This window comes from Notolepis coatsorum (genome assembly GCF_963971535.1).
Source record: "Notolepis coatsorum genome assembly, chromosome: 6".
NCBI lineage: Eukaryota > Metazoa > Chordata > Actinopteri > Aulopiformes > Paralepididae > Notolepis > Notolepis coatsorum.
Window position 1 is genome coordinate 82,478,918 of NC_140170.1, and position 14,699 is coordinate 82,493,616.

Consider the following 14,699-nt stretch of genomic DNA (forward strand, 5'->3'; position numbering starts at 1 on the left):
ACACTGCGGTACCTCCTTACACTCACCCCACTAAACTCACACCACCCAGGGCATCCGGGTCACGGCACCACATGTAGCCGGTGTGATCTTGTCTGCGTTGTGTTTAAAGTCGATTCGACCCTGTTAAGGGATCGCCCTGAGTGGGAGTTGAACCCGGACGCCGGCGTCGCGGGCGGCATCACAGACCACTAAGCAAGGAGTGAATTCACTTCTTGCTTAGTGGTCTGTGATGCCGCCCGCGACGCCGGCGTCCGGGGTTCAACTCCCACTCAGGGCGATCCCTTAACAGGGGTCGAATCGACTTTAAACACAACACAGACAAGATCACACCGGCTACACTTAACCATTTACCCATACCTTAACCCTAACCTTAACCACTTACCCGTACCTTAAACCCTAACCTTAACCCACAACCTAAAAATACAATTCAAACCATCTTTCTGGGCAATGGGATCTAAACTTCTCAAGTCAGGGACCCAGGCTTGTTATGGGACCCAGCCTCATAGAAACATATCCAATACACATGACTACTGTTGTCATGTGACCCAGGTTCATAGAAACATATCCAATACACATGACTACTGTTGTCATGTGACCCAGGTTCATAGAAAATATCCAATACACATGACTACTGTTGTCATGTGACCCAGCCTCATAGAAACATATCCAATACACATGACTACTGTTGTCATATGACCCAGGTCATAGAAACATATCCAATACACATGACTACTTTTGTCATGTGACCCAGGCTCATAGAAACAAATCAAAAACACATTACTACTGATGTCATGTGACCCAGGTGCATTGAAACATATCAAATACACATTACTACTGATGTCATGTGACCCAGGCTCATTGAAACATAATCAAAAACACATTACTACTGTTGTCATGTGACCCAAGTTCATGAAACATATCAAAAACCATTACTACTGTTGTCACGTGACACAGGTTCATTGAAAAATATCAAAACACATTACTACTGTTGTCATGTGACCCAGGTTCATTGAAACATATCAAAAACACATTACTACTGTTGTCATGTGACCAGGTTCATTGAACATATCAAAACACATTAATACTGTTGTCACGTGACCCAGGTTCATGAAAAATATCAAAAACACATTACTACTGTTGTCCTGTGACCATGCTCTTGAAACATATCAAAAACACATTACTACTGTTGCCACGTGACCCAGGTTCATTGAAATATATAAAAACACATTACTACTGTTGCCATGTGACCCATGCTCTTTGAACCATATCAAAAACGTATTATTACCCACCAAAAGTAGTCCGTGACCCATTTTGGGTCTCGACCCATAGTTTTATAAACTAGGCGGTAGGCAGATGGGTTCTGAAGTCCAACACTTCGTCAGTCTCAGCATTCTACTCCATTGATGTGAGTAAGCTTATTCTGGTATTACGTGCTAACTATAGAACAAGACATCCCCACTGTTCCAAGAATAACCAAATAAGGGATTATGCCTCCACTGGATTCCTAAAGAACATATTCTGGTGAGGAATGTGGGTTTGAGCTCCAAGCGGACTGTGTGTGTGTGTTACACTCGCATCGCTGGCGGGTCAAACACGAAACCCGTTTTACAGGGGGATCACCGAACCCAAATGTGATTGGAGACAGATACAGACAAACGGTGCGGCTTAGTGAGAATGTGGACCCACGGACGGAGGGACGAAGCTTCAAATTGGGCCTGAGGTCTCCTGGGGAATAATTAATGTGACATTTTCCCTGACATTTAGTTGGGGTATGGCGGAGGGAAGCCTGAAGATGGATGGGGAAAGAGACCACGATAAGAGGATATATGGGAGGAGACCAGGTCAAACACAACATGGGAATGTCTCTAGGCCTTTCTGTGGACATTTTGGTTCCCACCATGTTGACACTGGCTCATTCTTGGCTCTTCTCTGTGCACTGAGTCAGACAGAAACTTAGGGGCTAGGGTAAACATGCATGGTAAACACACACACACACACACACACACAGAATGTGCTCGCAAAGAAGAGAGATGGAGAGAGAGAGAGAGAGAGAGAGAGAGAGAGAGAGAGAGAGAGAGAGAGAGAGAGAGAGAGAGAGAGAGAGAGAGAGAGAGAGAGAGAGAGAAAGAGAGAGAGATGCAAACATACACACGTAAGGCTATTCTAATGCTTTGCAACCCCTCCTCTGAAAGTAATAGAATTATGCTCTTGTTGCTTGGTAACCATGCAGTTTCCTGCACTCGTTTCCACCACTGTCCATCTGTTTATTATGGCTGTTACATGTTACATGCCCAATCCAAACCCTTGCCTAAGACAGAGAAGGGGGGTGGGGGGCTCACAGCTGAGAAGCCAGGTGCTGGACAAGCCTGTGGTTTTCAGCTTAGACCACTCAACAACCCCACAGAGTGTGTTCTACTGCCCATGAAATATGGCAATGCATCAACCCCTCTCAACGCTTTTAGTAGTTTGGGTCTGTGGCTTCACATTACCCTTTTAAGCTAATTAGGAATTGATAAACACACCCTCTCTCATAGTGTGGAGGTTGCTCTTTTTTCCTGGCATGCACGTCTCTCCCATAGCTCCGTAATGATGCTAATCAAAGCAGTGATGTGGATTTACAGCACAGCTGAGCACTCCTCTGATGGGAAGCAATGCGTGCCGGTATCAAGGGCTGGTTGTATTGCATATAGAGGGATATGCCATAGATTAGCAGCATCCTTGTGATGAGCACCAGGGTGACCGATATTGTTGACCATTTAACAAACCATTACTTTCTCTAATGGCATTTTCATAGACTGCAGACTATGGGGATTGAGATAATGGGAGACAGAAACGTATAGGATCCGCTCAAAGCAGCCGTGTCTTTTCTGTAGTAGGCTAGAGCATTACGCCAACGTTAACACAATGCACATTGATTCTCACAAAGAAGGCGTTTCACTGACGGTCTGATAGCGTTCATCTGGCATCTGTTTGACAGCCTCTCACACCTGCGAAAGCGTTAGCCGAGGTCAACGACTAATAGTTCTAGTTTCCATTTCTTGAAGACGATTGCCGGAAGCCGAGCGAGGTGGCCTTGTGTGCTCTCTTTTTCAAAGTTTTTATCAACAGCGTTTGAAGGGAAGACAGCATTCTCTTTGATCCCTTCCGTCCAGCTCAGGCAAGTGTGATCAAAGGGAGACCATGTCTCTCTGAGGGAGTGTAACATTCTCTGCTGTGGTCTGCGCCAGGTAGTGCTGTACGAAGCCCCCATGCCAGGCCTACTGAGACACAGGTGTCGAAGAAACACACAGGAAGCCCGAGGAAGGCTTTGCGGAAAACCGACGTCTGTCCATTGTGGAATGTATAGGATTAGGTCATCATTTAGCCTACATATGCTGGAATACAACTGAAATGCATGTGAATGATGTGCTGTGAAGGAGTGTTGACGTCTCTGGATCTATTACCCAGCTTCGTCATTCGGTTTGGACCACCCAAGACAACGAAGTTAAACTGCTATCGAAAAACAGTTGCCGTCCAGGTATCGACCCCAATCAGGTCAATACTACGCTGTATAAAAAAGAACGTCGTAGAAAGACGATACCGCATCAAAAGAGTAGAGTGTCGCACTCACTCGTGGATACTTGATACGCGATAAAGGTCATATGACTCAAAAGTAGTAATCGGTGAGGCTGATTGTAATCACTAAAACTGCTAAATGTGCAAAATCGGAGGAGGGGTGGAGAAAAAGAAGAGGTTTCCCCCCACGATGGCTGTGAGACTCTCTGCGGCTTTTCATACAACACTTTCAAACCATCTTTTGACCCAAAGCAGGCAGGCCTACTGGAGCCACAGTTAGCTCCATACCCAGCGCTATGCAGGCAGGCCTACTGGAGCCACAGTTAGCTCCATACCCAGCGCTATGCATGCAGGCCTACTGGAGCCACAGTTAGCCCCATACCCAGCGCTATGCAGGCAGGCCTACTGGAGCCACAGTTAGCTCCATACCCAGCGCTATGCATGCAGGCCTACTGGAGCCACAGTTAGCCCCATACCCAGCGCTATGCAGGCAGGCCTACTGGAGCCACAGTTAGCCCCATACCCAGCGCTATGCAGGCAGGCCTACTGGAGCCACAGTTAGCCCCCAGTTAAAGGCGTGCAGTACTGATAAGAACTGATCCAGTCAGACATGGCCGCATAGTGGGGCTCATGGATCCAACAACAGCAGATGGGGGCAGGGGGGTTGGAAGGTTGTATTTGGAGAAGGTTCATCTAGTCTTAACTTAAATGACTATAAAGCGTTAATTGGACATGGTTAATCCAGTCTTAGAGATCCCCTTCAGATATATTTGAAACCCTTCTTCTATATTGAATAACAATTTGTATAAATATGATCTTTCAACCAAATTGTTCAATACATGACTGTAAATAGCTTAGCAGCGCCTCTACACCTTTTCCCTCATTGAGAAACTATGAATATGCAATTCGGCAACAAGCACCCATTGGAATTTACTAGGAATTCCAGGTTAGAATCTTATATTCGTTATTGCATATAAGACAAGTCAATACTCAGCTTTCTTTGTAGGCTGAAACTAAAGGTGTCAAGTTACCACATATTGGCCTATTATAGGGTCGACCTATTAGTGACATCACACGTGCACCTCAGCTTTCACTGGAGTACGGAGAAGCTCTCCCTCTTCAGGGGAAGAATGTAAAAAAGATGCTCTGGTGACGTGTTTTGTTTAGTCGAAGTCTTGCCTCCAAGAGGACTTAGCCATAAAAAAAACATGTTTTTGAGCGGAGGGGCTCTTTAACTTAAACAGTAGCTCGGGAGGTAGAGCAGTCGTCTGGTAATCCGGAGGTTCCAGGTTCGATTCCCGCTCCTCCCGGGCACCGTGCCGAAGTGTCCTTGAGCAAGACACTTAACCCCTAATTGCTCCCGATGAGCAGGTTGGCACCTTGCATGGTTGCCTCCGCCGTCAGTGTGTGAATGTGTGAGTGAATGGGTCAAAAGTGAGGAACAAATTGTAAAGCGCTTTGGATAAAAGCACTATAAAAATGCAGCCATTTACCATTTATATATAAGACGTTCATGTTTGAATGTTTTATAGTTGGGAAGGTAATGTTTCAAATTATTAATTGTACAGATTACTAGTAATTACCTGCTTACAATTGTAATTTCAGCCTCTAGATGTCACTACAGCACCACCAAAACAATGTGTGTTTAATATAGCCTGAAATTACTGACTTTTAAACTAGGCATTGCAGATCAAATATGACTCAAGATCTAGGAATATCATACCAATCTTGTGTGGTAAAAAAATATATTCTGGGCTCTGCTGTGTATCTTATCCACTATAGTCAAACCTCTTCTACCTCCAGTCTCCCTCTCTGAATGAGCACCATTATAATCACTGCATTACGTGGGTTGCTTTGTGCATTCGCTCAATCGCTTCCTCAGTCACACAGCTCGTCATCCAGACCATCAACAACATCACACTCTTCCCGAGCAACTACACTGTTTCAGTGGAGTGTTTGGTGTGTTGCTAGGAGACAGCTAGACGGTCTCCTAGAGTGTTTCTTTTCTCATCTTACAGTGTTTGCTCAAATCAGCAGCTGACAGGAAATCAAATGTGGTCAAAGTTCCATGTCTATGAACCGCCACCAGGGGCAGAGTGGGTGAGTGACTGACTGACGGACTGACAGACTGACATTGTGGGTCTATGAAGTGCTTTCACATCTAAAAATACTACAGTAAGCTAGCTAATAAAAGTAACTCACAGTGACGGTCACGGCAGCCTATCAATTTGTCACTGAATCAAGCAAATGAAGCAGTGTGCACTGCAGTTCTATGAAGCTGGAGTACAGAGGAATGTCTTATAGGGTCTAGGACGGGGTGTCGAGGTTTGTGGGCCTCATAATGAAAACGGTGGGGGTGCTGGATGCAATTAATATAATTTAGGCTTTGTGTGGTGCATCTCTGGCCAAGCAAACCTCTTACCACGCAACGGCCCATATACTATTTGCCCACCAGCACGACACGCCACTTTGGCGACCTCTAGCGGCTTGAGTGTGGATATTTTTAATACATTATATAAGCCCTATTTGTTGCCTGTCGATTGCTGTTTCAGGCGACAAAATCCGTTCAGCGGTTCTCGAGTTACATGCCGATATGTGAGGCATGCGCAAAAGTAGACGGCAGACTTTTTATTTTTTCAAATACCACTCCCGACTCCCGAGCCTCTACCTCCGTCAATCATTTGGCGATCTCTAAGATTATTGGACAGGGTTGTAACAAATGAGTGTGGCTTTCCAATAGTAGGAAGATAATTATCCGTTGAATTAATTTGAGTCAATGAGAAAATGGTTTTCTGAGCTCTCTTTTTTCTCACTTTTTACCAAAACCGCTCCTAAACACACATTTCTGAATGGATTTTTATTAAATTTGGACACGTAGCCTACTACACAAGACTAATGGATTCAGGTTTTAATTTTTTTGGAAATACTACTTCTGGACTATTAACTACTACAGAAAAACGTGAGTAACACGTTTTTCTACAACTCAAGTTCAGACCTATGTAGGGATGGGTACCGAATTCGGTACTTTTGAGGTACCGAACCGAAACACGTCGGTACTACCGAGTATCGAATCAAGTGAGAAACCGAAAGAAAAAAAAATTATTAATTTTTTTTTTTTTTTTTTTTTTTTTTTACTTTTTTTTTTTCATGTCAACGTTCACATGCACAATATATGCTTACCTATGATTTGACTTGATTCAACAACAAAGCAGTCGGAGCAATGACAAGCCGAAAACTGTCGAAATTGTAGTTATTTGAAGTTTGGATTTTTTTTTACGACTGAGGTAGGTAAATTAAATTTCTTGAGACTAAAGTACCGAAAAAAGGTACCGTTGGGTACCGGTATCGATTCACAGGTACCGGTACCGGTATCGGTTCAAATGTGAAAGGTACCCATCCCTAGACCTATGTTACTCTATTTAATTAGCACTAAAAGTGAATTTTCTTTATTGTATCAGAAACTTCAGAATGTCATCTTTCAAAAGAGTTTTTTCAAAAAAAGTATGCAGTCCTCAAGTTCAAGTTAAAAAATATGAGTTGTTTACACTATTCGTATTGTATGTACTACTGTGTGATGTTGCTGCTAGGCCGAGGAGCCAAGAAGAAAATATTTTCCTCCTCTGCTATAAAAAGTCAGGGGGGCTACCAAGGCTGAGTGACAAGGTGGGATCCAGGAAGATGAAACTTGCAGGTCACTGCCACCGACACCAAGAACTTCCACCTAGCAAGCTAGTGCTCTGGGAGCCAACACACGGGCACTGACCAAGAGGACGTCCCACGCCAACATACGTGGACATACTGAGGAAGGACGCAGGAGTGGAGAGCTCTACAGAACTGGCCGGATGTATGGAGGACCGCGATGATTGGAATCTCCACTGGCGAACTCGTGAATGATGATGTGACAAATAAACGTGAAACTTGCCCGTACAGCCAAAGTGCAGCTACACATAATCCTCCAGAGAGGAACCAGTCCAGAATCAGAGGTTGTTGATAACCTTATAAGGAATGTTGTTATTGTTGCTTTTGCTCATTCTGCAGTAAAACACTTGTGCAAAAAGCATTGGGACCATCACATCAACCTGGGTTTCTCCCCCTCTGTGCTGATCAAAGTTGCATTTCAAATGAAATGAGGTTGCTGCTGGGGGCCGGCAGCACAAGGTATGTCCCCAAATTGATCCAATATGGAGGACTTCATGGCATATTTTGGTGTCCACGAGGAGTTGCATAACTTGCATCTGTAGGTATAATTTTTGTGATGGGACAACTTAAGGCTCAATCACAGTCCAGAGGTAGCAGACACAGAATGGACTCCACAGACGTCGAAGAAGACTCAAATGATGCTATAGTGGACCTCAGCATACGTCCGCATTGGAATGTCTGTGCACCACTCAATTATTCTGTTTGCGCGTACGTAACGTCTGTGCGCTAGAGCACTGCTGTCGTGTTATATATGGCTCGGCATGGGTGCTGATCAAGGGAGACTGGTGGATGAAAGAACTTTTGCACGGCAGGACTATGAAACACAAAGGGCTCTGCGGACTGTCCGTCCACATAGTGTATACAGCCTGTTCTTCTAGACTATGTGAGAGCCTAGGTCAGGTCATGGGATAAATCAATGGCTATCTTCCTCCAGCAGTCATGAATGTTCACACCAAATGTTTTAATTGTTTTAATACAAACTATTGAAGTTATTGTGTTCACACAGAGGCTTTCCCGCTGCCGTGGTTGTGGTGAATCAATAATATCCACACAAGTCATTTTGGGGATATAAATAAGGTATACAGCTCCTAATATTTGCTTTAATTTGATATGGCGTTTTTATCTCCACCAGGCGGAAGCCTGGGGGAGATTATGTCATTCGGTCGCGTATGTCTGTCTGTTTGTGCGCGATTCTATCTGTCTGCAGCTAATGTTGTAAACGCCGATTTGGATGAATAGTCGCACATAGGCTGACAGCAGACCAAGGACCTGAAATCTGGAACACCTTTTGAATGTAAGAAAACGATACTACACAGGTTCGCTCCCACAGAAATCATTTCTGTCTGCTGCCATTGAACTTTTTTTTTCATTCGATCATCAAGTCAGGGACCCAAATTAGATTTGTTTTCGTGGGAACCAGGCTCATTGAATCATCACAACCATACTGTGAGGACCCACCAGAAAGACGGCCTGTGACAACTGGGCCATTTGAAATGCTTTACGAGTTATTTGTCCCAATAGCCTTATGCCTTAAAGGTGCACTATGTAGTTTTGTGAGAGTCAGATAAGTTAATAATTTCTAAGATAACAGAATAAACACAATTGGATCCCTGGAACACCGTTTGAAGCTAGAAAGCTTCCTGAAATGTTACTATTTCACCTGCTGTCTTTTACAAAGACAGGGCCCACAATTTTGTTAACAAACTAATTCTAGGCTTACACTTGGAAAAAAAAAAGTGAGACATGACACAGTGAGTGACTTGACATATTGACTGACAATACATAGTTCAAGAAAAGTGTGGAAAAAGCTCTGTGAAATAAAATAACTTTTACCTCATATGGTTTGATGTGAAATAAAAGCAGATGTTACAGTATAGGAACTTTGATCTCATATGGTTTGATGTGAAATAGCCTTATCAATGTTATCAGCACAGAAGAAACAACACTTTTGCATTTAACTGTATTGTTACAATCAGTGTATGCCACTAGGGTGCCCTGGGACAAGAAAGTGTGTGTGTGTGTGTGTGTGTGTGTGTGTGTGTGTGTGTGTGTGTGTGTGTGTGTGTGTGTGTGTGTGTGTGTGTGTGTGTGTGTGTGTGTGTGTGTGTGTGTGTGTGTGTGTGTGTGTGTGTGTGTGTGTGTGTGTGTGTGTGTGTGTGTGTGTGTGTGTGTGTGTGTGTGTGTGTGTGTGTGTGTGTGTGTGTGTGCCTAGCCAACATTCCAACCAAACCCATGCCCAATTGCTTTCTTTTACCCATGACCATAAGAATATGGTAATTACCTTTGCTGCAACGGACGAGCTGGGTTTTTCAAGTAGGTCCCAAAGTTTCTTCCGTTTTTCGGCACAGCAAGTGTTGTCAAACTCCTCGCCCTCTCTGTCTTTCAAATGGTCCGCCTCTCGTTTGAGCTCCTCGTTCATTTGCTCCTTCTTCTGGTGGTACCTGGCCTGGCAACAGGACTCCAGGTAGATCTCGTCGATGCCCCAGTAGTCGAGTTCTTGACTGAAGGACAGGGCGCACATCTCTTCCATCATGTGCAACTTACCCGTGCGGTAAAAGTTCAGAATGGTCGTGAAAGCCCCCGGATGGCGGTCGAAAAAGTATTCATTTTCGTCTAAGTTGTAGTCATCGCACACCTCCATCAGAGTGTCGTGGGTGTTGCAATCTCGTAACTTTCCCAAACGTGTTCGGGGCAACCTATCCAACGTTCGCCACAGAACCTCGTGTGGAAGCCCTCCGACGTTAAGTCTGACTCGGCGATAACAACCTTTACTGCGAATAATATCCACCGGTTCAGGTGGAAGCGACGATGTTGAACCAGCTTTGTTTAAATCTGAGGACTTCTCCATGATGACGGTGATCAGTCTGTGAAACGGGTGAAGGTCCGAGGCTATGGACTATAAGTGGGCATGTTTTCTTTCATCATTGGTCCTAAAGGAAGGAGAGGGGGAGAGAAAGAGAGAGGGGACATCGTCAGGACGCTAATGTGTTGTCATTAGCTACAACATGTATCAACCATGGAGCTAATCTCACTAGGTGCGCTCATTGGAGTGCAAATCTCTACCAGGCGACACGCCGGACACAGACAGACAAACACACAGACAAACAAAGGAAATGTCTAATGTCTTTTTTAGGGTGTGTGTTGTTTTTAATTTAAATTTTATAATTTTATATATACTGTATTTATTATTTCTATTATTGTCATTACTGTACTGTTATTGTTGTTATTTGATATTGTTATGTTTATTATTGTTGTTGTTACTGTATTGTGTGCTGTGGTGTTTTGTTACAACAACAAAAAAGAATAGAAAAACATTTTTAATAAAAGCATATGGAAGCATATGAAGGGTGATATGAAGGGTAAATGCCATGGTGCCTTTATACTGTATATCTAGCGCTTTTATCCAAAGCGCTTTAACATTTTTGTTCCTCACATTCACCCATTCACTCACCATGCAAGGTGCCAACCACATCATGGCCCCGTTCCCCATACCTGGCTAACTGAGTTAGCCGGATAATTTCCAGCATAGCCTGACTTAAGCCGGACCTTTCTGTTCCCCGACGCTCGATTGTCTAAATCACCATGACAACAGATCAAAAAGTTTGAGCCTGGTCGAGAGCAGGCTTAAGTTCAGTTAGCTGGATGAACCATGGCCACGCCCCCGCAAAGAAATGCCAGCTCGCTTCCTGAAATGATTCTCACAGTCTAGATCTGCATTATACCATTCTGAATTATGTTTCTGTGCTTCGTTTTCCTAGAGGGGGCGTTTGAAATGTATAATAATAGAACTAAATGCTGATAATAAATCATATTCAGCCTATAGATTTACTTTGTCCTAAATAAAATAATGCACGTCATATACGGCGCTCGGAGTGCGATACACGCTGCATGTGGTTATTTTAATAACGGCGCATTGCAAATGTGAATCCCGCGGGGATATTTTTAATGAATGAAACCTATCGGCCGTTTGGCTCTGATTAGTTTCATATATTCTCCGCTGTAGATTTGCTTAACGGAGCGCCCGGATTGTGTTTCATTCAAGCATAAAATTGAAGTGTCTATGCGTGGATTGTGGTTTTTGTGGATTATGAATTACGAGGACTCTGAGGATTGTTGAATTGTATCATCACTCACACGTTATTGTGATATTGTAACTGGGATTAAAATGTCTGATGAGATGCGCTGTTTGACGGATTTGAGAAATTGAATGAGCCGTTGACGTCACATTAATGCATTTGAGAATAAAGAGATAAAACTTCATTCAAAAGAAAAATATTCGAAACACGGGTCTCTTGTGCATTGATGGATACACAATGGATATATCCCGTCTGGCACAGTGATGCAACGGCCAGTGTTCGCTCCTGGCAAGCGGGCGACCCGAGTTCGAGACCCCGCCTTTCCAATATAATTTTTTTGGAATATAATATTAATGATTATACGCAAAAGTAGCCTAGTTTTAAGTTAAAATATTATAAATCTACATGCATTGAGGATGTCATTCTTTATATAGCTCTCAACGTGCACCAAATTGAATTATTCCTACATTGCAAAAAGAAGAAAAAGACTAGAAGAAGTGGGATTCGAACGCGGGTCGTCTGCGTGAAAGTCAAAACGGCCAACCGTCACACCACAGTGCAGATAAGTAAAACATCCACCATACATCAATCAATGGGTAAGAGAGCCGTATCCTTATTCTGTATAACAGTTGAACTAATTATTTTCGCTAGCAAGATCTCATTTGATTATCCATTCCATAAACCTACTGCCAGCAGGCAAGTTTAAAGAAATATAATCTGATTGATTGGGGTAATGAGGGACTTAAAATTAGCCTATAGATTATGCATTTAACTTGTCGGCGAGGCTATTGAGCCGTACTGCAATCTGTTAATAAAGTTTTAAATCAATTAATCAATCAATGCCGTTAGAAAATCAGGATTTCTGCTATCGATACTTGCTGGCTTTTCAACTGAAGCGGCCGCGCGCACTTATCCTGGGTCTCAAGTCTGGTTCGAGTTAACGAGACTGAATCCACCTTCGAGGAACAGGAAAATCCCGGCTTCAAACATCGGGTTAATTGAATCTGGATAATGGGACTCTTGATCGACTTAGTTGAACCAGGTACGGGGAATAGGGCCTCCAGCAATTAGGGGTTAAGTGTCTTGCTTGACACACAATGGCAGCAGTGATACACATATGTTGTCTCAAGACTTAGTCCTGCATGTATCAACAAATGCGCATGTCGGTGTGAAATGTATGTGTTCCATTATTACTATCAACTGTAATAATTGTGGAATATTACTATAATGAGCTGTATGTGTATGAACCAAGCATCTCACTGTAATGTACCTGTACTTTATTCGTGACAATAAACTACTACTACTATACTACTACACTGCCCGGGTGGAGCGGGAATTGAACTGGGAACCTTCTGACTACCAGATGATTGCTCTACCTCCTGAGCCAGGGTGATAGGAAGCATAGGGTGTATGCTAGGAAGCATAGGAAAAGTGATAGGAACGGTGATATGCAGCATATAGGGAGGATGTTAGGAAACATATAGGAAGGGTGATAGGAAGCATGTTAGAAACAGATTCCAGGCATGCAGGGGCTGGGCTTATTTAAATTGCAATGATGGGAATGAATTAATGCATAAATGTTTTTAATGCATATAGGTACAGTATAGCAACGACACTATGGCATTTCCATGTTGAGAGTGCCAGACAGCTGATCCCCTGAGGCTCTGAGCAGCAAACCTGTTGCCCTCTTGTATTGAAAAGGTGTAACTTTATACAGAATCTATTTTATATATGATGGACATTTATTCAAACAAGATACTTGTCATAAAGTTTCATCCACCAATGCCTTGTAGTTGGTGAGATTAAGTCCAACAGAAACACACACACACACACCACCCACCCACACAACGCATAATCCCCCCCAGGCTACGCCTGGTGGAGATAATTAGGTGATCGATAGCTGATATAGGCCTAAATTAGAATCTTGTCTGAGACCAATGGAGCTGTCCTGTCCCGGGTGCGTGCAGTATTGTGGGTGGGGATGCGAGGGAGCGTCGCACCAAATCGGCGCTGTCCACGCATATGGTGCTGAAACGTTAGACCGAGCTGTTCATTCCCTGAATCCTGGCGAGGTCCCTCGGAGGCATGGTTCTGAGATGATCTACCGTATATCCCACGTTCTACCAAGGAAGCCCGTACAGTAAATTGTCAAGCAAATGTGCACTTGTTGCTTATTTTTTACATGGTGTTTAATTTCGTTCACGGAGTGGAATGAGAGCAAAACAACACCCTGGGCGCAACTTGGCCATTGCCTTGCAAAGTTTACAAGAGCATGATACAATATAGAGACTCTAATTGGTATACAACAATAAGCATGCAGAATTGAACCAATATACAGTTTATATACAGTATTGGGCCAATAGTATTGGGCCAATAATTGGAGTTGGCTTTTTTATTTTATTTTAAGGCTCTTTCCTCCCTGTTCAAATTAAGTCAATATCATTGTTTAACAATTTGGTCGAGTCTATAGTTAACCATTATTGTAAAGATGTATCCGAAATATTGATCTATCAAGAACTGTAACGTGCTGCGATGCAGCTAAGGAACTTACATGCCTCGTGCAATAATGTATGCTCCTTGAGAAACTGCAATGTTGTGAACCCAGATTCTGAAGTGTTTTGCATGTCTCCTGTCCAATCCACTGATGCGGAATCCTACGCCATATCTCACAATTGATACTGTTGACGAACATAATCGGAAACCGCAAATACGACATCAACAATATACTACATTGATTAGTTATCGTAATCTGTCAGAGAATACCCTCTCCTCCCTCCCCAACAACACGTACCTTACTTTGGGCAGTCAATCCGATGGCAGAAACGAAGATGAATCATTCAGTATAGCACAGAAACCGGTTTTGGTTTATTATTACCGGGGTCTGACCCATTCCATTTCAAACGTTGCCTCCACGGCACCTTCCTCTCCCTCCGACATGGCATGTGGATTCTCAACACTATATTATACTATATGCTACCTATATTGTTCGTCTGCGCAGCATAAATTATTGTCCCGATGAAGTCAAATCAACAAGTCTGGCGAGAACCCATCCGGATAGGCTACCTGTCCACCCAGCCAGTCATCTCTGTTGAAGGGGGCGACGCTTCTCCGTCTGAAGTGGGGTATGTCTGTGGCAACCCCGCCGCCTGGCTCCATCTTAACCCTTTCTACCCTGTGGAAAAAGCCGCATCCCCCATAATAATACCAGGCTACACCATGTTGGGTTTTCTTAAAAGAAAATCCTTCACGAAAGAGTGAAACCAAAATGATGACCAGAGCAGGGTGCCTTCTTTAAAAATACTATATGAACTGCAAAACGAACAACTGTTTGTCTATCTGCTTATTGTGTGTAGCCTACTAAGAGTAGAA

The 14,699-nt window shown here is 43.5% G+C and overlaps 1 protein-coding gene across 1 annotated transcript in view; it reads right to left on the reverse strand.

Moving 5' to 3' along the window:
* Positions 1–14,223, reverse strand: part of kcnb1 (potassium voltage-gated channel, Shab-related subfamily, member 1) — a gene marked incomplete at its 3' end in the record, with an annotated part of 146,888 nt that extends 132,665 nt beyond the window's left edge. Inside the window, exons 1-2 of the mRNA XM_084316790.1 lie at positions 14,122–14,223; positions 9,536–10,184 (exon numbers count right to left, since the gene is read on the reverse strand). Coding sequence (XP_084172916.1) covers positions 9,536–10,102 — 567 coding nt within the window. The 5' untranslated portion in view covers positions 10,103–10,184; positions 14,122–14,223. The remainder of the gene's footprint in view (positions 1–9,535; positions 10,185–14,121) is intronic.
* Between the last annotated feature and the right edge of the window lie 476 nt (positions 14,224–14,699).